This window comes from Capricornis sumatraensis, chromosome 1 (assembly GCF_032405125.1).
Source record: "Capricornis sumatraensis isolate serow.1 chromosome 1, serow.2, whole genome shotgun sequence".
Lineage (NCBI taxonomy): Eukaryota > Metazoa > Chordata > Mammalia > Artiodactyla > Bovidae > Capricornis > Capricornis sumatraensis.
In genome coordinates this window covers 77,806,996-77,830,054 of record NC_091069.1, presented here as the reverse complement: position 1 = coordinate 77,830,054, position 23,059 = coordinate 77,806,996, and the positions used below count along the sequence as shown (strand labels likewise).

Sequence of the window (23,059 nt, the reverse complement as noted above, 5' to 3'; positions counted from 1 at the left end):
TGTTAACAGGTTAGGAAGCTACAACCATAACCCATGCCACAGCCACAAATGAGTCCCTCCCGCCCACTACTGCACAGCACCTGAGCTGGTCCTGGTAGTGTGTCCAGACCCCAAAATACAAGAACATCTCATGATGTGCAAATGCCACCTATGGAAGCTAGAATTGTGAAAAACATCACTGAGTATGGGAGAGATGATTTTGTGATTGTGATGGGGAGGAATACCCTCTCATAAGAAAAAGAAAAAGATTCACTGTCTGGCCTGTTACTTGGTGGCCTCTCTTTTGATGTTTATGACAGATTAAAAAGCACCACAATTCATTTGACACAGCCACTTGAGGATGTGTCACTCAAGTCACTGACCCCTGGGGGTTTCAGTCCGGAGGCTATGCCCAGAGGGGAGTTGTGACTATTAGAAACAAGGCTCTGGGTTGTTCTGAGATGCTGGGCAGCAGGGCGGGAGTGTACCTTGGAAGGTCCAGAATGGCAGGATTTAGACACAGATGGGGGACACCTCTGGGGTTTACTGTAGTCGTCACTGTTTTTCTCCCCAGTGGGAGAAGTTTTGAGTGGGCAGGTGATTTGGAGACCATAAGGAAGGAAGCAATCTTGTTTGTCTTGATGATTTATTTAATTCTGGCTGAGAAGGGGTATGATCCATACTGAGTTAATCCTCAAGGTGAACTTGCTCACTACAGGAGATTTGGACCAGCAGTGTTCCATGAGCCTTGACCTGTGTCACTTTGGAAAGGGGGCACATGGTGTGGGATCCTGAACACAGCCACTGTGGGTTAACAGTAGGGCACTGGAGGGACAGGAATGGGGGAAAGACAGGGGCATCTAAGGGAAATTTCCTGCCTGAGAAGCTTATCCCCTTGAGCGACTGTGATTTTGCTTAGATGGTCCCTTTGGAATTCCTTCTATGGGGCCCACTCAGGGGAGAGGTTTGTTGAGATCATGGCCAACGGTCACGCATCACCTGACTACTCTGCAGAGTAGAGGTGCAGTGGGGAATAAAACCGTGGAATAGCCCCGACCCTTCAGGAGCCCACCCTACAGGGGAGACAGGCTGGAGATGAGGGAGCCTTGATCCACAGCTCAGAGCAGCTCCTCAGGGATCACACACACACACAGACACACACACAGATACACAGACCACACACATGGACACACGCACACACACACACACACACACACATAGATACACAGACCACACACACAGACACACACACACAGACCACACACACGAACACACACACAGATACACCACACACGGACACACATACACAGATACACAAACCACACACACACATACACAGATACACAGACCACACACACGGACACACACACACATACACAGATACACAGACCACACACACGGACACACACATACACATACACACATACACATACACACACACACACCCCTGAAAAACGGCCCTGCTTCTGACTACAAACAGAACTAACTTCAGCTGGCTCCACTACCCTTCTCCATCCAGGCTCTGGTTTTGGGAAGAAAAGCAAAGACATGTCGACAGAGCGGGACTTCTTCATGAGGATGAAGTGCACAGTCACCAACAGAGGCCGCACGGTCAACCTCAAGTCAGCCACCTGGAAGGTAGGGCGTCAGGCCTGGGTCTGGAGTCCCGGGGTGCCCCCCCCCCCCGCCCCTCCCCCGGCCCTCCCCCGCCCCCCCGCCCCTCCCCCGGCCCTCCCCCGCCCCCCCGCCCCTCCCCCGCCCCTCCCCCGCCCCTCCCCCGCCCCTCCCCCGGCCCCATGTCTGACCCTCCGCGGCTGGTCTCTAGGTCTTGCACTGCACGGGCCAGGTGAAGGTCTACAACAGCTGCCCCCCTCACAGTAGTCTCTGCGGCTGCAAGGAGCCGCTGCTGTCCTGCCTCATCATCATGTGCGAGCCGATCCAGCACCCGTCCCACATGGACATCCCACTGGACAGCAAGACCTTCCTGAGCCGCCACAGTATGGACATGAAGTTCACCTACTGCGACGACAGGTGGGGCCCGGCGGGGAGCGTGGGTGCGCATGCGCCTGTGGTTGTGCCTGTGGTCAGGAGGCGGGCCCGCGGCAGACATGTTGTATTGTTGGGGGCAGGTCACAGTTTCATCCCACCAGGGCTGCCAAGGGTCATACTGGACTGTCCCCTGTTGTCAGCCCAGAGCTGTTCTAGAGTGCAGCTGTCATCATGGTGGATGGAGGTGGTGTGTACATCTTCCTCCACACGTGTGTGTGTGTGTGTGTGTGAGAGAGAGAGAGAGAGAGAGAGAGAGAGACTCCGTGTGTGTGTGTGAGAGAGAGAGAGAGACTCCTAGATCTCCAAGCCTCTCTCCACTCCGCTCTCCAGGAAAAAAGGGTCTGGAGGTCTCCATCAGCACACCTAGGGCCGAGGCCAGCTGGGAGCCTGGAAGGGGCTCTGCAGTCACGTGACTCCTGTGTGTTCTCTTCCATTAGTGAGCTCTTTCCTCAGCCTCTGCTCCTGCGCCACCTCCATTCCAGCCAGTGTCCAGCCCCGGGTGGAAGGCTTTTTGATGAAGGGAACCAAGTCAGACTCCAATCCCCGAAGCCAGGCCCAACTGGAAAATTCTCTCATGGGAGATTGTAGTGGTTAAGAGCCTTAAGGCAGTGAGATGGCCTAAGTTCTAGTCCGATAGGAAGTGTTCAGTTTTAGCTGTGATTCCCACCCTAAATTATTTCTTTATTAAAGCAGTTGAAAGAGTACCCAAGGCCACACATATAATCCATGTCATTCTAGTTTTACCTTGCGGTAAAGATCGAAACAGGTAGGGAAAAGGTTTGAGTTGTCATGGGAGGGGCAGGAAGAACAGCTCTGACTCCTCCCCACTGCCTGGCCTGTGCCCTCCCCTCTGTGCCTGGACATTGGACACATGGGTGGATCAGGAGGTGGAAGAAGCAAGGATGCCATGGGCAATGGCTGCCATCAGGGAGGGAGGGACAGGCCAGGGGTTGGGCTGGGCCAGGCAGGCCCGTCTCAAGGAGATGCCACTGCCGCCCGCCATCTAGTGCGTGATGGAATGTGCCCTTGGGGATCTCCTCACCTGACTCCAGCTTTCAGCAGTGTCCAGAATCACCACGTTTGTCCAGAGTCATAGTTCCTGGGGCAACTCTCTGCTGCTCCAGCCATTCCACTCTCACCTTCTAGCTTTCTCCAGAAACCCCAAGATTGTGGCTTCCCCTTCTATAAAATCCACACTTACCCCCACCTGTTTCACAGAATCACTGTAAGATAAGTGATGACATGGAAGCACTTTGAAAAGCAGAAACCCCCTAACTGATGAGAGGCCTTTTGTTCCTGCTGCTGTCTTGCTCCCTGTCCTTGTCCTCCCCTGAAGCTTGTCTCCCTGCTAAACTCAAGGGGCTGAACCCACTTCTGAAGATATGCAGAGGCTGGGGGCCTGGAAGGATAGCCTACCGGCAGGAAACTGCCTCACCTTCCCAGCCAGCAGGAAGCCACAGACCCCAGGAGGGAGCTCCTGCTCAGCAACCCCCAGGCCCACCCACCTTTCTCTCCCTCTGCTGGATGCCCCAGGGGTGCAGGTTTCTTCATGGATGGGGCTCTACTTTCCAAGCTCTGCTGAGTCTCTGCCCTGATTCTGGACTGACCTGGTGTTTGCTGCTACCACTCCTTAGAACTGGACTCCAGGACAGATTTAAGAACTCTGGTGAAAGTGCCCTTGAGTCATTCCTGTCCCCTAGTTCTGACCACCATAGTGCTGGATTCAAGGCTGTTGCAGGTAATGGGTGGTTCGAGATGTAGAGAGAAGTGCTCTAACCTCACAGGGAGAAAATATCCCATATGAAGACTGTCCTGGCACTCTGGCTCAGCCAGCAGTTGTTATGGTTATTCATGTTGTCATAATTGTGATATGAGGATAATTAGAGAGAAAGACTATTGCAAAGGCAGGCACCCGAGAAATCCATGCTGTGTAAGGTTATTTATCAGATGCAGTCTTTGTATTCAAAGGACCATTCTGGGCAGAAGATACAGTTTTGTAACACACACAGCCCTAATGTGACCCCAGAAGCACTGGGAAAACCCTACTGTCCTAGAAAATAACTTCTCATCCCTAGATAACAGGAAAGAAGAAATTTTTAAGTGTTAAGACTTTGATCCTTGTTAAAGGGAAGGGAAAATTCCTCTGGAAAGAGTAATTTGAAGTTATTCCTCACTCTTTACCATGTTTTGAATGAATTTCAGGTCATTTCCTGAAAGCATCTAATCTTTGGGTGAAAGGAGGAAGGGGCAATAACATGAGGAATTGAGGGACTAAAAGTGTGGAAGACTCTCCTCCCAGAAAAGAGAGGGACCCTGCACTGACTTCTTAGTTTGCTTCAGGTCTGGTAGGCAGAGTTGATCCTGACTTGAAGGAACCTGTGATTTAGGGCTTTGTGACTCAGAGTGTGGAGGGGGGATATCACTTGTAAGGTTTGCTGGATATAGTGCACTTTCAGCAAAATCTTGTCTTTCAAAAACCTAATTACATGGCCCAAACTCTGAATTCAATGGTGCTGGGGAGATGGATGCAGAGGCATTTCAAGACACAAAAGGCTGTGCCACACAGAAGTTGTGTTTAATGGATTAGGAGATTAGTTCACAAGGGCACAGACATGGCTTAGACAGTTTATAAAGTGACTATTTTAAGTCCTTAACACCTATGTGTTACTTCTCAATTGCTTTGATGAGGACTAGGATTTTTTGGTTTTGGTAGCTTATCTTGTTTTTACTTTTTGTATTGGGATGGGGAAAGGTATACACACATTCATGTTTGCTCTCTCACAGGTATGCACGCATGCGCACACACACACAGACACATACACACACACACTACTCTTTCAAGATCAGTGCTTCAAAAACCAACACTTACGTATCATAGTAAGAGGACCATTTCATTTTAATCAGGGAATTCACTAGATTTAATGACATCTGGCACACATGAGAGGCTGTGATTTCCCACAAAGGGATTCTTTTTCCAGTGGGAAAGTTAGAAAGAATCTGGTGAAAATATAAGGCAATTAGAACCCACAAAATCACTTTTGAGGTTGTTTGGTACTTTTTCTTAGTTGTATTGAGACCACAGACATAAACAAACAAACAAACAAAAAAAGGATCATGGAGAAAAAGAGAAGGAAGAAGAAAGGAAGCAGGGGGGTGAGAAGTAAAATAGAAAAAAGAGTAATCTTGTACTTAACGCTCAGATTTCCAAAATCAGTTGAAACAGAAGCAACTTGTCCTGAAAGATCTGAAATTAAATAAAGGAATGCAGATGGTTCAAAATGCATTCATCCTGCTCCTCTTAATAAAGAGTCAAGACCATACCAAGTCCTGTATTATCTGAAACAGCAAATATTGTTAGAATTCTATAACAGTTTATGTCAGTCACATTTATTTGTATATACAATCAATTGCTCTCAATGGAGGCAGTAAAACTGAGCAGAAAGTTTAAAGAATATCCTGATTATCAGTGTAATGAACTTGTCTCCATTCACAATTCAAGTAGTTTCCTAAAATGAGCAGCCAATCAATGAAGTGTTACTTATTGAACATCTACTATGTATCTAACTCAGTGCCATAGACCGATTCTGTCAAAGAAGGAAAGAGGTGATTCTTGATCTCTGAGGGTCTGGAGTTGGAGACATGAGCACCCTAATGAACCATTCACCCAAAAGGAAAACAAAAGTTGTTCCCACGTAATTTAACTTCAAGACGGGGTAGTTCTTAAATTCACGTGGAGGCGCCATCTAGTGGAAAAAGAAAGTAACTGTGAAAGAAGCCAAGTCAGGGAGAGCAGGGCAAATCTGTAATACACAAAATCCCACTGTGACTTTGTGTTTTATGAGTCTTTTCGTATCTTAGAAATAAATTATAAAAGCAAATTATGTGGATAAGAGAAGAATCGGCGGGGGGGGAGTTATAACAGTAAAATTTTCAGATTAACAAAGAGGGTCATGTAATTTTAAAAAATAAAGAATCTGAGGGCAACCCCTTCTTGTCACTGAATTAGGGCAACATAGGTTGTAATAATATCAGAAGTTACAGTTTACTGAATTAAGATGCCTACATTTCAAATTCTGTGGGTCAGATTTATGATTAACTCTTTTTCTACGATGAAGTTGGAAATGGTAATGATGATAAAAGTGAGGGATAGTTGAGAATCTTTAAGACACTGTCAGTAAAACTAGAGAGAGCCATGAGATGTAAAACACACACACATCAAAACACCTGAAAAGTGATAGTATTAATGCCCAAGAAGAAAATAGACTGACTTTGGGCAAATTAATAATAAAAGAGTATATACTTTCATTGCATACTTAGATACATTTAACAAATTATTTTACTTCTTTTTTTTAGAGGATAGGTAGCATCTTTAAATGCAAAGTGATATGTAGCATCTTTAAGTGCAAAGTGATCTTTTAGCTTAATGTGTTACATATCATTTTTAGTTTCATAGTCTGTTCTAAATATTTTTGCAAACATACTAGTCTTTCTCTGCCGATCTTATGTGGCAGGGTGCATATAATGTGTTTTTGAAGTCCCTGAGTTTAGAAGACACTTGCAATGTTCTCCTCGTGCATCCATGTCTCTTCCAAACAATGTTCTGAAATCAGTCCTAAGAAAGACTGAGCATGTTTATGAGAAATGCTTGTATATCATCCTGTCTGATCTGTTCAAAATATTCCTTGGAAGAAGCAGCTCTTTGGAATTGGTTTCAAGTGTGATAGACCTCACAATTCAAAAATTATTCATCTGCGTGATTTGCCTCTCTCTTGCTACAATTCAAGGCAACTTCCCCCTTCCTGCTTGTGGGTTTCAAGGTAACGAAAGGCAGTTGCGGCATTTGGTGGCAGTGCCGTCTATGGGGTCACACAGAGTCAGACATGACTGAAGCGACTTAGCAGCAGCAGCAGCAGCAGAGTCGGTCCAGGATTGAACCAGGGCTACCCTTCTATGCACACTGTGTATATATCCACCCCACCTGTAACACATAACACTGACAGGATGCAAATTAATTACCTATTAACTGCAGAGCCAGCTGGATATTCACTTAACCATGTACTATTGGAGGGAAACACAAGGCGAAAGTGTTGTTTAAAGCAAAGAAAATCTGGATTGAAATACATTAAAACAAATGACGTTGAAATCTGTGGTAGTGAATAGTCTGGTTATTATTAAGGAAATGCAGTTTCAAAACTAAAAAAAAAAAAAAAAGCACATACGGAAACCAAAATGAGGTGAGCCCACTGTTACTGTGGAGAGGCCATAGCCAGAGGAGGGAAGGAAAGAAAGCAGGCCTGAATAGAAGGATGGTTTTATTAGCAAAGGCATTCTTTCAAAAACAAATAGGTGGTTATGAAGTACTTAAAACTTTCATCCTCTCAAATAGTTTAAATACTCTTCTAACCATCTTGTTTACATGATTAATTTACTGAGCAAATTCTGTGCCCGTGTAGGGAATGAGTAAAGACTGCAGCCAGACCTTGTCTGACTCCAGGCGTGTGAAGCAGGGAGCTCGCTGCCCCGTTACTCGTGGGCGGCCGAGCTGGCTCAGGCCTGCGCTGAGTTTCTTCTGCCTACGAGCCCACACGGCCCTGACCCTGCTGCCGCGGGAGAGTCCGCATCTTCCGAGCGCTCAGCCACGGCTGGTCCACGGGGAAAGGGCCTCACAGCATGAAGGGTAGCAAGCAATGAGTGACCAGTGACTGTCATTTTATGTTGTGAGGCAAACCCGACTCTGAAATCCAGAGAGCCCAGCCTTCTGACCCACATATTAACTTGGGGCGACACTAACTTCAGATTTTAACTGCCTTTCTTTCCCTCTCCATTTTCGGGTTTCTTTTTCTCTCTCTCCCTCCTGCCTCTGCCTCCTGTGGCTGCCTGTCAATGTCTATGTCTCTCTCCTGGCCTCATCCTTGATCCTGTTCTCTTCCTACTTTATTATTAAAAAGGAACCTCTGTGCTTTTTTACTTCTGAAGTCTGGTGAATTAAGCCCCTTTGCATGTCCCTCTTCTCTACAAACAGAACAGCCATACTGAATTGACCTTTGAAATTTATGGGTGACCCCAAAATGACTTTTCTCCCCTCTCCAGAGAGTCAGGGACCCTTAATTAGAAAAAATAATAATAGTTCCCCTGCCTCTGGTGAAGAGAGCAGATGAAATTATGTTATCACAGCCCAGCTCTGGAGACTTCCCTGGGACAGAGGGAAATGAGCAGGCAGGGCCCTTGTGTGCCACGGAGGCCGACCCTATAAACAAACCGGGTTCGTTAGCCTCCCCGCTGGCGTCGGCGTGCCTGCCGAAGGAGGGCAACGACCATTAGCTTTGAGTTGGGGTTTCCTGGTTTTGTGAAGTTCAACCACTCGAATGTTCTTCAATTGTGTTTGGGGTATGTGTATTTCCCAGTTTTTATAGTCGTCTGTTTAAAGGCATAAAGAAAGAGACGTTAAATATTTATTTTAGTTGACAAGATAAATGAAGGCTGCTACTGGGAAGAGAGCTGGCAATCCTGAAGCTGAGCCCTTGTTTGTCCACTTCCAAAACATACCCATTGTGTCGTCTGAATGGATAGTATACTAATTAGATCAGAAAATATTTTATTTGAGGTTGATTACAATAAACATTTACTTTAAGCATTTTAAAGATTCTAATCTTGAAAGAAAGTGTAGTCTCTTTACAGAGGAGAATCAGACTTGCCCAGAACAGCCTCATTTCTGAGGGTCTCTAGGAAATTTACAACTAGTGCAGGCGTGAAGTAGTTTTTGTGGCAGACTGGTGGCCAGCCCATTGTCAGCACAGCCTACCGGTGCAATTCTGACTCCCAGGCTAAGCCTGAAAGACATGGAACCCACTGGAAAAGCTACTTGCGTGTAGGAAAGGAAGCACCAGCTCTGTTCAACCATCTCCTTGTTCTCCCTGAATCCCCACTCCGGCTAAAGTGCCATTGGCAGAGTTGGGCCGCTGAGGAACATGTCTGTTGCTGATGACTTCAAAGATCTCTCTGCTCAGGGCCAAGTGAGGGGACAGGTCTTCCCCATCTGGAACCAGTTGGCTGGTGCAAGTGAACTGCTGAAATCTCACCGGAGAAATCTCTGCCGGCCTAAATCAGCTGAGACCTAAGCATCTCAGCTCTGCTGTGTTGCCCATTGTTTGACAAAGCCTTTCACCCCCAGTCTCACTTAGGCAGAGAATTTGCCTCTTCTCTGCTCACTTCAACACCAGACACACCTTAGGGAATGGAGGAAGGATGGACCGAATACCATGAGGGCTGCGCTGAAGGCTGTGTGTGTGCACCGTCGTGCACTGAGATAGGTGATTGTGTTCTGGGAAGAAAAGTGGATTGTTAGTGCTCGGGATCCTTAGCAGTGCTGAGTTAGACAGGGCTCTGATTGTACCTTAGGCCCCCAAAGAAAATCAGTCCATTGGTCGGCTACTCTGGCATTTACCGAGCACCCGTTGTCGCGGAGGCCAAAGGAGAATGTGGTTCCTGAATTCAGGGTTGGCAGCCTAGGATGTGGACAGAATAATACATAATTCCTTGTGACACTGTATTCGCTGATTAGGCTTAAGAAGGGGGACTTGGAGGCAGCTCGGTGAACAAGATGCAGTCTTGAACTGGCCCTGTCATCATCAGGGCTCAGAGAAAGAAGGCCCTGAGGCTCTGCAGCAAGCCTAGCTTTGCCAGCAATGGAAACTGGGAGGAAGGGGATATACCAGGGCAGGAGACATGGCATGCTGCCCATCAGCTGCAAATTAAACTGCTCGGAAGGTGGAGATAAGACTCTGGGGGAACTTGGAAGTTAGGCAGAGTTTATTTCCTCTGGATATGGCTGGTGATAGGTAAGCGGGAGATGCTTATAGAGGGGAGTGACAGAACAGAAATAATATTCTAGGATGATTTAGTCTGACCTATCTAAAACCCACATGGAGAGGGAGAGAGGAGTAGAGACAAGGGGCCAAGGAGTCACAGCTTCTGTTTTCATCTCCAGCGTGGACAGGTGACCGGGCCAGGCCCCAGAAGCCATGTGTTCCAAAACAGCTTGTAATGATGAGGAGATAGCATCGCTTCTAGCTCGTGATAGGCTAAGTAAACAAGACAGCAAGCCCATTAGAAAAAATGTAAGAGAACAAAGATTATGAGAAATATGTTTAGGTATGACGTGGGGAAGCAGCTTATCTGGTGGTTCTTGGGTAGGGCCTTGTTTATTTTAATGATTCCTGTGCAGAGCAGAGTGTTCTTAGAAAGATACCTGATTCTTCACGATTCTTCACATCTGCCTTTTCTCTGCCCACTTCCCATCAAAAGCAGACGCTGTACAGGGCCCAGCCAAGCCCTGTCATTTCAGAGCTGCCTATTTATCAGAGTGTTAATGAAGGAGCGCATTTCTAGAGCTATGATTTTGTATTTGTTCCTCTCAGCACCTTATGCCCTCCCTCCTTTCCTTGAGGTAGGGAGGGACAAATTGGAGAACCCATAATGACACCCCTGCTGTCTAAGAGGCATCAGGTCACCAGGCAGGACCTGAGGGGTGAAGACTTGAGCACAGACCAGCCTCTGCTGCCCGGCTTCCTCTTGTCCCATGGATGAGTGAAAGTGAAATCACTCAGTTGTGTCCGACTCTTTGTGACCACATGGACTGTAGCCTGCCAGGCTCCTCCATCCATGGTATTTTCTAGGCAAGAATACTGGAGTGGATTGCCATTTCCTTCTCCAGGGGATCTTCCCAACCCAGGGATCAAACCTGGGTCTCCCGCATTGCAGGCAGACGCTTTACCATCTGAGCCACCAGGGAAGCCAGTGGTTAACACACGTGGAAAGGCCACCTCTGGGCTTTTCTAACTCAGGATCACATAATTTTCACTTTTCATTTATAATGACTTCTACTAGAATAAGCTTGAATAACCAGGAGGTCCCCATTTTTATTCTTTCTCTGTCCCCAGACACTTGTGTAGACATCAAGTAAATTATCTGCCGTCTCTGCATCTCTGCTCACTTGTCTACAAAAACTAGGAGTTGGGGGCTGATGAGAGCCCCTTCCAGTGGTCACTGGAGAATATGCATGTGTGCTTGTCTGGGGGTGAGAGTTAGGGAACCCTTAGATAGGTGCTTTTCCTTCTTCTCCAAACACAATTCAGGAAAGGCAGGAAGAGTGAGGTTCAGTAGACACATAGTTGCAAGTTGATCACCATATTTTTGTTTGTTTGGATGAATGGTATGACCAGGAAGTTTGGAGTATGTTTCATTGAATGTGTGCATTTGACTTACATTCTGGATATAGGTCCTTGCACCCCATTCATATTCATATGATCTCCCCACCTTGCTTTTTTTTTTTTTTTTCCAATTTAGAATCACAGAACTGGTTGGTTACCACCCTGAAGAGCTGCTTGGCCGCTCAGCCTATGAGTTCTACCATGCGCTGGACTCAGAGAACATGACCAAAAGCCACCAGAACTGTAAGTTCCAGGAGTACCCCCAGACATCTGTGGAATCTGGCCTTGAGTGAAATGTGACTGGTGAGAAGGAAGAAAATCCAATCACTTTCATCACAGGGCCCACCATCTTGTGTGGCAGACAAGACTCATGTCCTCAGGAAAGTTAGAAAACCAAAATTGCCACCAGCTTATGTGGCATGTTGATGCAAACAGGATAAGGGTACACACCAAGGCATATAGCCTAGAGAATGGAGGGTGGGCTGAATCTCATTTCCCCCTTACCACCTCCACTGGGCACATTTCTGCAGTTAACAGACTGAAAAAGCTTATGGAACAGCCCCATAGAGCATGATCAACTTGGGTAATATGCTTTAGATGCAAGTACATCCATTCAGAGAAGAAGAGGGCTGGGACAGTTCAGGCAAAGAGAGGACAGGGCACTTTAGTTGAACCTTGAAGGATGGGGGAACATTGGGCTAAACAGAGGTGGAGGTTGTACAGTACCAACTTACTAGATTAGTTGAGGTAAGCCATGGTTTTCCAAGAGCTTGCTTGCTGAATCAAGAGAACTCAATTGGATGAGAATGTCCAGGCAACCGAATAATGGCATGTGGAAATTGTGCCTTTCAGCTTACAAAAAAACAAACAAACAAACAAAACAACCCTGAATTATGAAAGGATTCTAGAGCAGGGTTGTCCAAAAGAACTTTTTGGAGTGGAAATGTTCTTCCTCTGCAGAGTCATGGGTGACCTTTGCTGTATTTGAAATATGTGTAATGCAACTGAATTTTTAAATTATAGTTTTAATTAACTTTAGCCACACTTGGCTTATGGCTACCATATTAGAGCTGTTCTACTGAATTTCAGTCGACTTTAATCCCAGTTAAGCCTTCTCATTTGTAAATGATCCAAGACAATTTTCTTGAATCCATACAGCCCCTCAACATGCGAGAACGATGGGTCTATAACCCTGTTCTTGGCCTGTGCTGTGCTAGGCTTAGTCGCTCAGTCATGTCCAACTCTTGGTGACGCTATGGACTATAGCCTGCCAGGCTCCTCTGTCCATGAGGATTCTCCAGGCAAGAATACTGGAGTGAGTTGCCATACCCTCCTCACTTGGCCTACTGGGGGAAATAGAAATTTATAGGATTGATCCCTACCCTAAAGAATCTCATATCTGAGGGAGAAGGAGGGCTATGTGTTCCCTGGGAGCCAGTTGACTGGTACCTTCAGCCTCAGTATCTAGTGTAGTGTTTGGTACTGTATAGGCACTAAGTGAATGATAAACTCAAGGGCAAAAACTACATTTTGGAAAGAATGCTTCAAAAAAGTGCCCCCAGTGCAGATGGAGGTGCTGAGAGGATTACAGAAGGACTTAAAATGGGTTAATCTGAGAAGATTCCCAGTGGTCCTGCTGGTCTTGGACTCCAGGGATTAGAGTGGCTTGAAGTAGCAATGAAGAAAATGGAAATGTAGCTATTTCCCCATTGTTCCTAAATCCACCCATCTATCCCAAGGTTAGGACAGCTGAGGTTCAGAGCAGCTAACAGATCAGCAGCCCATAAACTGCACAGAAGCACAGCTACTGTTCTCTCAGGCAGTAAGATCTTCTCTGATTGGTTTCTTTGCTTCATCCTCACGGCTTTAGGGTTCAGTCTGACAGTGCAGCAGGGCCCCTAATGATATCTCAAAGATGTTTCTCACTGTGGTCTCTGTCAAAAAAAATAAAATCCAAAATCCAGATTCCACATTCAGGGACACAGGGATGGGGGCGGGAGGTGGATGTGCCATGGACGTGACCCAGCCCTAAGCTGGCCCAGCTTTGAAACTGTAGGATGTGGCACCAGCCTCCTCTCTGGGATTCCCCATGCTTTTCAGATCCATAGCGGTTCCAGCTCCCTAAGTCGTCCTGATACTGGGCCTGGGAGACCTGGCTCTGGCTCAGCTTACCCACTGATTCCCCAGGGCCTGGCTTTCTGGGGTTTCCCTCCTTTAGATGTAAAACTGGGGAAGAGCCTAACTTTCCTTCTCAGCCAAGGATGCATCAAAGTAGGGACACTAGCAAATGTTTCTGAGAATTCTTGCAGGACAGCATTGGACTGAAGCTTCCGGGGTGGGAAAGGTGAGGAAGCTACTGTCAAAAAGAACAAAAAATGATGACTTCTCAGTAGGCCTATTAAAGGGTTTTTTCCTTTCTCTTAGAAAATCTTTGATCTTTAAAAAAGATCTGGGGTAAAATATTGTCATACTAATTTAGTTTTCTGCTGAATCCAAGGGCAATATGGTGCTTTTTATTGACTCTGTGTTTTTAAGCAATAGGCACACTTAAAGATAATTCACAGACCAAATATAAATCACAGGTTCCCTTCTTTCCCTGATGGAGCCAAGCAAAGCAGCTCTGAGTTTGGAGGCCTCTACCTAGTCAGCCTGAACCCACATAAGGAAGGAAATTGGGTTAATGCCAGCTAAACAGAAGCAACTATTTCTGTCTCTCTTTCCCCCTCTCTTTTTTAAAACTTTTTTTATATTGGAGTATAGCCAATTAATAATGTTGTGATAGTTTCAGGTGGACAGCAAAGAGACTCAGCCATACATATACATGTATCCATTCTCCCCCCAAACTCCCCTCCATCCAGGATGCCACATAACTGAGTAGAGTTCCATGTGCTATACAGTTCTTTTTCTCTCTTTCAATCTTTCTGTCTATCTCAATCGGTTTCTCTCTGTTTGTCTGACTCTGTCTCTCTCTCTCTCATTGAGTTTATGCAGATAAAGTTGCACCACAGACCCATGCTCATACTATGGAATAGTTGGGGGCTGAGGCTGGTCTAGGGTTACACACCAGTATCCCGAATTTAGGCATGTATGTGTATCTTAGTCTGTGAAGGTTTACCATTGAAATTGCTGGGGAAGTTCAGGCCTCAGACCAGATTTAGATAATTGAAAGCCATCATTTGCAAATGGATTAGTAATTTATACGTTTGTTACCCTTGGAGGGTAAGGGTTTGGGGGAGGGGGGCTGATTTCTCTTTGTTGTGTGAGGACAGTATGTGCTCTTAGGAAAACAAGATTAAGGCCATAAAAAGCCTATCTGCCAAGTAGCAGGCCCCTCACCCAGGCTGGCATTAATGAGCAGATGATTAGAAAGCTGGTGTAATTACATGCTACTGACAGAGCAGGCCCTCGCCTGCAGTCGCTAGAAATGCAGTTAAAAACCTTTGCTCACTGCACTGTTTAATCAAAAAGAATAAGAGCCCGGAATCTTGTCTGCATTAAGAACAAGTTAATAAGTTAATAAATAAGTTCACTCCAGGCACTTGAAATTGTGCGAGAATCATGTCGCTGGAGCAAGGGAGCCTCAGTGGGGCAGATAAAGGGAGATGAGGGAAGACAGAGTCATTTCTTTGGCCAAGGGGTCCATGATGATTTGGGACAGCAGCAACCACCAGTTCAGTCTTCCCAGTGAAGTGTCGCCCATGGGAATGTAGTAGGAGGGCACCATACTGCGGGCCACAAGGCTGTCTCACAGCCCAGACGATTGTCCTGTGTGATGTAAAGCAGGTCACAATCCCTCTGGCCTTAGTTTCCTCATGTTAAAAAAAAAAAAAAGAAAATGATATCTGTCTTCCCTACAGCACAGGATTTTATTTAAAAGATTAGACAATGCTGATATAACCACTTTGGAAAATAACTTGGCAGTATCTAATAAAGGAAAGGTGTACTTACCATATGACCCACCCACTGCACCCCTAAGCTACACCCACACTGTATGTCCATACAAAGATTTGTACATAAATGTTTATAGCACCTTTATTCATCATAACCAAAAACTGAAAACAACTCAAACATCCACTGAAAGGTGAATGGATAAATAACGGTTATCTCTGTGCAGTGGAACATTACTCAGCAATTAAAGGGGGCAAGCCAGAAATATCTACAACAACATGAGGGTTCTGGGAAACACGCTACGTAAAAAGAAGGCAGATGCAAAAGAGCACGTGCTCTTGTATGATTCCACTTCCATGCAAATGGAGAGAAGATGATTTCAATATATCGTTAACAGAAAACAGGTCAGTGGTTGCCTGGGACTGGGGTGGAGCAATGGGGATTCTGTTAAGAGCTATAAGAAATTCGGGAGGTTGGATAAGGGAAAGTTCTTTGATTGTAGTGACTGTTACAAGGGTCTGTACATTCATCAAAACATGTATGCTTAAAATGGGTGCACTTTCTATTGGTGGTGATGGCATAAGCGGTAAAAAACCTGCCTGCGAATGCCGAAGACATGGGACTCAGGTTTGATCCCTGGGTCATGAAGATCCCCTGGAGGAGGGCATGGCAACCCACTCCAGTGTTCTTGTCTAGAGAACCCCATGGACAGAGGAGTCTGGCAGGCTACGGTCTATAGGGTCTCAAAGAATCAAACACAACTGAAGCAACTTAGCACACAAAGTTGATTTTTTTTTTAAGTACGAACCAAACCAAAAAATACTTAGGAGTCTTCAGTTTGGACTACAGTCCTGTACTAGTTCCACTGATAGGGCCTTTCAGCAAATCACTCAGTATTTCTAAGCCTCAGTTTCTTCAGATGAAAACCAGGAATATTAATAATAAGCAGTTTATGGTATTACTGTACAGTAAGTTAGGTAATGCTGACACTAATCCTGTGGATGCTTTAGTGGTCAAGCACTGTTCTAATTCCTTTGCAGAAATGAATTTATCTTATGAGATGGTTTTCAACCCTGCAAAGCACTATACACATCCAAGTTATAGTGCTTCCTATACCTTGGAAGTGCTTATTAGATTTCTGAACAGGGTGACATGTGCCAAGAAAAACATAAATGTAAAAGGATTACAAGCAGCATTAGTATGAACCAAGCTGTATTCCTCAATCACACAGGAGTGGTGAACGGGGAGTGGTTCAGGAGCCTACAAGGAAAACTGGAGAGATTCTCTGTGTTTACAGAATGTCCACATGTTCTCACATAAGGCCCCTCAGGACATTATCTGCAGATGTGTCCTGCAGATGTGGCAGGGCCTGAGCACTGTACATGTTAGTAACTGTGGGGCAGAGGGGCTTATTCCTTTACAGCATTTGTCAGTGACATTCAGCCAGCATTTTTATACCTGATTAGCCAGGTGGGCAGATGTGGTCCTCAGTACAAACAGCTGTGGGATACTGGGTACTAATAATAACTATTATCATTCAGTTCAGTTCAGTCTTTCAGTCGTGTCTGACTCTCTGCAACCCCATGAGCCGCAGCACGCCAGGCTTCCCTGTCCATCACCAATTCCTGGAGTCCACCCAAACCCTTGTCCATCAAGTTGATGATGCCATCCACCCATCTCATCTTCTGTCGTCCCCTTCTCCTCCTGCCCTCAATCTTTCCCAGCATCAGGGTCTTTTCAAATGAGTCAGCTCTTCATATCAGGTGGCCAAAGATTTGGAGTTTCAGCCTCAACATCAGTCCTTCCAATGAACACCCAGGACTGATCTCCCTTAGGATGGACTGGTTGGATCTCCTTGCAGTCCAAGGGACTCTCAAGAGTCTTCTCCAACATCAGTTCAAAAGCATCAATTCTTTGGCGCTCAGCTTTCTTTATAGTCCAACTCTTATATCCATACATGACCACAGGAAAAACCATAGCCTTGACTAGATGGACCTTTGTTGCCAAGGTAATGTCTCTGCTTTTTAATATGCTGTCTAGGTTGGTCATAACTTTCCTTCCAAGGAGTAAGTGTCTTTTAATTTCATGGCTGCAATCACCATCTGCAGTGATTTTGAAGCCCAGAAAAATAAAGTCAGCCACTATTTCCACTGTTTCCCCATCTATCTGCCATGAAGTGATGGGACCAGATGCCATGATCTTAGTTTTCTGAATGTTGAGCTTTAAGCCAACCTTTTCACTCTCCTCTTTCACTTTCATCAAGAGGCTTTTTAGTTCCTCTTCACTTTCTGCCATAAGGGTGGTGTCATCTGCATATCTGAGATTATTGATATTTCTCCCAGCCATCTTGATTCCAGCTTGTACTTCCTCCAGCCCAGCGTTTCTCATGATGTACTCTGCATATAAGTTAAATAAGCAGGGTGACAAGATACAGCCTTGACATACTCCTTTTCCTATTTGGAACCAGTCTGTTGTTCCATGTCCAGTTCTAACTGTTGCTTCCTGACCTGCATACAGGTTTCTCAAGAGGCAGGTCAGGTGGTCTGGTATTCCCATTTCTTTCAGAATTTTCCACAGTTTCTTGTGATTCACACAATCAAAGGCTTTGGTATAGTCAATAAAGCAGAAATAGATGTTTTTCTGGAACTCTCTTGTTTTTTCGATGATCCAGCGGATGTTGGCAATTTCATCTCTGGTTCCTCTGCCTTTTCATTACTGTTAATTATTATCAGTACCCCATTTTGCAGATGAAAAAACCAAAACCAAGATTTTATAATCCTGCTGGCATGCCTCTTTTTAGTTCTCTGTGATTTGGGGGTTTCTGAGCTGGGATTCAAAAGAATGAATTCCCAAGGAATGAAAGTAAGTGGGCAGTTCAGAAAACTATCAGAAATCCTAACATTAGTAAACTTTCATTTGAAGGGACTTGTTGATTCCTTTTTAAGGGGAACAGTCAGAGCATTCTAGACTGGGGAAGAGAACTATATTGGGATGCAGGGTTCTTTCTCCAGTGTTTTTATAGAGAAAAGCAAATGTTAAATGAACATTTAGAACATTCTGGGAGAGGAAAGAAGTCATATGCAGGTAGCCTAGCTGAGCAGCTGGGAGGCCAAGTGCAGAGGACTCACAGGCTTTGAAGAGGCTCTGTGTGGAGGTGGCTGGGGGCCCAGTACTGCCTCAGCCCCCACTGGGAGTGGGAGGCTTGCTTATGCCTTTGCTCTGGGTCCCAAACCTTTTGTGGCCCTAAAGGTGGCGGGTCTGACCAATGACTTGAAACAATCAGGATATCTTTTTTTTTTTTAATTTTTATTTATTTTTTTTTTATTTATTTTTTTTTATTTTTTTTTATTAAATTTTAAAATCTTTAATTCTTACATGTGTTCCCAAACATGAAACCCCCTTCCACCTCCCTCCCCATAACATCTCTGTGGGTGATCCCCATGCACCAGCCCCAAGCATGCTGTATCCTGCGTCAGACATAGACTGGCGATTCAATTCTTACATGATAGTATACATGATAGAATGCCATTCTCCCAAATCATCCCGCCCTCTCCCTCTCTCTCTGAGTCCAAAAGTCCGTTATACACAGCTGTGTCTTTTTTCCTGTCTTGCATACAGGGTCGTCATTGCCATCTTTCTAAATTCCATATATATGTGTTAGTATACTGTATTGGTGTTTTTCTTTCTGGCTTACTTCACTCTGTATAATCGGCTCCAGTTTCATCCATCTCATGTTTTGTTTTTTTTTAAACTGCCTTTATTCACAAGCAGAGTGTTGATGGTGGGTCTGCTACCAGCAGCTGCCGAGAACAGGCATTCTCCACGCTGCCTGCAGGTTCCCCCCACCTGCAGTGCGGGGCAGAGGAGGTGCTCTTGCACCCTGGGTGCACGCATGGATCCGGCTGGTGCCCCGTGGAGCGGCTTCCTCTCGTTGACCTTGAGGGGAAAGAAGGGCAGGTGCTGTTCTTGGTTTCTGCTCACAGCTGAGCCGGTGTGAGCTGACCTGTCAAGGGTTGGCCATGGCCGCTCCCTCACAGCCAGCCTAGGGACGTCAGCTAACCTCTCTGGACCGCCTTCCCCATGTTTAACATGAGGTGTTGGGCAAGACGCTCTCAGCGCCCTTCCAGCTCATCCCCCCACATCTTTTCCCATACACTGCCCTCGCCTCCCTGACCTCAGGCCCCGTTTCTCCTCCCCTAGTGTGCACCAAGGGTCAGGTGGTGAGCGGCCAGTACCGGATGCTTGCCAAGCATGGGGGCTACGTGTGGCTGGAGACACAGGGGACAGTGATCTACAACCCTCGCAACCTGCAGCCCCAGTGCATCATGTGTGTGAACTATGTCCTGAGGTGAGCGCGTGAGGGCTGGGGGCCACAAGGCTGGGGCTGGGGCTGGGGTGTTCCTGAGACTGACAGTGCGACCCAGGGACACCAGGCTCCTCAGAACCCGGGCACCACATCTTAGAGTCCTTGGCGGTGGGCATCCTGGGAACAATGGGACATTGGGATTTCCCTTTGACGGCACTTTTTCTGCCCCTTGCCTCTCGTCTGTCATCTGTCATGCCTCCACCCTATGTGAGGGAGGCAACTAGAACATAGATGAAGCCTAACCTGTTTTCTGAATGAGGATCAAGGGAAGAGAACTGCTCATACTTTTGGGGAGCAGACGTAACACCCTAGCTATGTAGAACTTGGGAAGACAGCTGGAGAAAGGCAGTGCTGGGGTGAAACAAAAGCAGAAGCCTTCATGTCTATGCACACCACTCAGTCCATGTACAATATAAAAACAGCATCCAAGACACATACATATTGTGAGGCACTCTTGGCATCGCTAGGCTCCAGGACTCCAAACTACCATCGTGCAGTTCTTTACAAAATGCTAACACACTGTCCATACCCATGGTTTTATCTGAGAGGCTTAGCTGTCAGGGCTTCAGTGTGTCTGGGAGAGCCAAAGGGTTTTGATGGGAAATGTGGAGGGTCTGAAGCTCCCTCTCATCTCAACAGTGAAATTGAGAAGAACGACGTGGTGTTCTCCATGGACCAGACAGAGTCACCGTTTAAGCCACACCTGCTGACCATGAACAGCATCTTTGATAACAGTGGCAAGGTGGCTGTGTCTGAGAAGAGCAACTTCCTATTCACCAAGCTGAAGGAGGAGCCTGAGGAGCTGGCCCAGCTGGCACCTACCGCGGGAGACACCATCATTTCTCTGGATTTCGGTGGGTGCACCTTAGCTAGGCCGGGGCAATCAAACCCTCTTGGGGTGGGGGGAGGCCTCCCTGGCACAGATTTCCCTTAAGCAGAGCTGCCGTGTACCTTCTCTGAGTCTTGCTAATCCTCCATTAGTGTGGCCAAACCCCGTGCTGTGCACACACACTCACCATGCTCGGGACTGCCCCATGTCTGACCTCTCAAGGCACCGATCCGGGTGGGGTCCGGTTGATTCTGCATCATGGGCAATGGGAGTCTGAGAGGAGAGGTCTCGGGGATCTGCTCTGAGGCCATGGGCATATTTTCACAGGGTGGGCAGATCTCCACCTTGAAAGACAGATTGTGTGTTTAGGCAGAAGGCTGCTAGGTTGAAATAATGTTGGGAGAAATCATCCCAGAAACATGGATGGAGAAACAGATTCGGGCCCAGCAGTAAGTCCTTACATGCACGTCTTTAAACGTTTACCTGTCCCCTGGGGATGCGAGTCCTGGTGGCGCCAGCAGGGTTTCCAGCTCTTAACCCTTGCTGTGTACCTGCAAAGCCCCTTCCTCTCCATGTGGCAACTGACCACCATCACCCCCAGCCTTACTGTGGCCACTCAAGGAGTAGCTATAACTCCCTGAACTTGCTCTGAACTGGCTTGGCCTTGCTAGACGTGTTCTTGAGAAGCCACAGGGGAGTCGTGACTGCAGAGGGTCACAGAGGGCAAACCTGGGCCAAGGAGTCATGCAGCGTCCCAGTTTTGTGGCAATAACGAGGTAACTTGCCTAGTTCTCATAACCTTCTCCTCTGCATTCTAGATTGTCCTTCAGGGAAGAGAGGCAATTGATACATTTAATCTCTGAAAGTTAGCGGCTCCAAGAGGGTGTTCCCATTAAACAGAGTCTGTCCATTGAAGCAAAGCCCTGGTTGAAGGCCTCTTTAACCCAACCAAGCCTCAGTGCACCAGGGCCTAGCCCCAGGCACGCTGCAGACCCTTTTAGGAACTCTTGTGCATCCTTCGGGCTTCCTCTGTCCTAGGGGTGAGCCCAGTGGTTGTGGGTGCTAACCAAGCCAGGCCCTGTCTCCACAGGGACCCCAAACTTTGAGGAGTCCTCAGCCTATGGCAAGGGCATCCTGCCCCCAGGCCAGCAATGGACCGGAGAGGTGAAAAGCCATGGCACCCACAGCGAGGCCGGGAGCCTGCCCGCCTTCACCGTGCCCCAGGCGGCCGCCCTGGGGAACAGCACCCCCAGTGCCAGCAGCAGCAGCAGCTGCTCCACGGTGAGCCCCCTCACCTTGGGTTGAGGTCATGGAGAGAGTGAGCTCCTCTGGCTGCTGCCGGATGGCTGAGTGGACAGGCCAGGCCCCAGTGCTGCGCTCCTCTTCCTTGGGTTTCCTGCAGATCCCAAAGGTGGCCGTGAGACTTGCCTGCCACATATTAGATGCTTGTTGTTGGCTCTCCACCCCCATCTACAGAATAAGCTCCTTGAAGACAGGGGCTAAGTCACTCACGGCTGTGAGCCCTGCACTCAGTCTCCATGCAGGACAGTAACCATCCTGCGGGGCGCAAAGGGCCTGGCCAGCCATGCTTCTGTCTGGCTTGTTCTTCAAGACGGCCTCATTTTATGGTGAGGAGACTGAGCTCAGAGAGGTTCACACAGCTCATATGGAGTGGCCTCTCTACAAATCCTGTTCCATGGAATGGAACTGACTCTGAGATGTATTTCTCCTTCCACCTTGGACTTCTGGGGAAAGCAGTGCCATAGCCTTGACTTGGTCACCTTCCTTCCTGGCCCCTAGCCCAGTAGCCCTGGAGACTATTACACATCTCTAGATGGCAATCTGAAGATTGAAGCAATCGAGAAGCTCTTTGCCATGGACACGGAGGCAAAGGACCAGTGTGGCACCCAGGTATGTAGCCCTGGAGAAGATCGGGATGGTGCACCAGGCCTGCCTGCTAATGCTGTGAAGGCTTATGCCCATTCTTGCAGCCTCGGCCCGTTGTTGCAAAGACTAGTGGGAAAGCTTGGCCAATGCCATAGTCCCTTAACTGGGTGAGAGTGCAAGGAAATGGAGCCTGTGGTCGCCTGCTTCTCCCACGTCTGCCTTCTGCTTTACCCGTGTCAAATGCAGCTCTTTTCAACTCTCCATATATTTATGTCCACTAACTTGGCTATTTATTAGTGCTCAGAAAGCCAAAACTACAACTGAACCTTTCTTTAAGGAGCCCTGCATTTAAAAAGCATCCCCAGATGTCCAGATGTGTAAGACTTTTCTAAGCACAGGGAACAATTCCCTTTATATACATTTTCATTTTAGGATTCTTTGAAATAACTTATGTTAAATGCATTTTAAAATGACATCTGACTGACAAATTTTTATTTACACATAACTTTTCAGAAACATATTACATAAGGCCAAACAGTCTTGTAAAACCTGTGTAAACAGGCTAAGGTGTGGGTGGATGGTACGTGTGTCACAAAACCCAAAGGAAATGTATTAATCCCTATTTGTCTTACTCTGGGTTATTCATCCAAATTTCTACCTTGCCTCCTCAGTTTGTGTCTTTATTCTGCGATCTTTCCCTACTTCAGCCCTGCACTTTCTTCTCTGAACTCTAAGATTTATTCCTTGAAAAGAGAAAGTGTGTGACCGGCTGCTGCTTCTCTTTAACCGTTTCATGCAGTTGTAGCCATTAATAAGCTACCTCCCCCCAGGGAGGGTTGCAATGTCTGTTTT

At 46.8% G+C, this 23,059-nt stretch overlaps 1 protein-coding gene across 1 annotated transcript in view; it reads left to right on the top strand.

Moving 5' to 3' along the window:
- EPAS1 (endothelial PAS domain protein 1) overlaps positions 1-23,059 on the top strand; it is a 93,018-nt gene that overhangs the window by 63,914 nt on the left and 6,045 nt on the right. Inside the window, exons 5-11 of the mRNA XM_068985803.1 lie at positions 1,499-1,617; positions 1,805-2,010; positions 11,374-11,480; positions 19,326-19,473; positions 20,131-20,345; positions 21,411-21,601; positions 22,121-22,231. Of these exons, the coding sequence (XP_068841904.1) occupies positions 1,499-1,617; positions 1,805-2,010; positions 11,374-11,480; positions 19,326-19,473; positions 20,131-20,345; positions 21,411-21,601; positions 22,121-22,231 (1,097 nt within the window). The remainder of the gene's footprint in view (positions 1-1,498; positions 1,618-1,804; positions 2,011-11,373; positions 11,481-19,325; positions 19,474-20,130; positions 20,346-21,410; positions 21,602-22,120; positions 22,232-23,059) is intronic.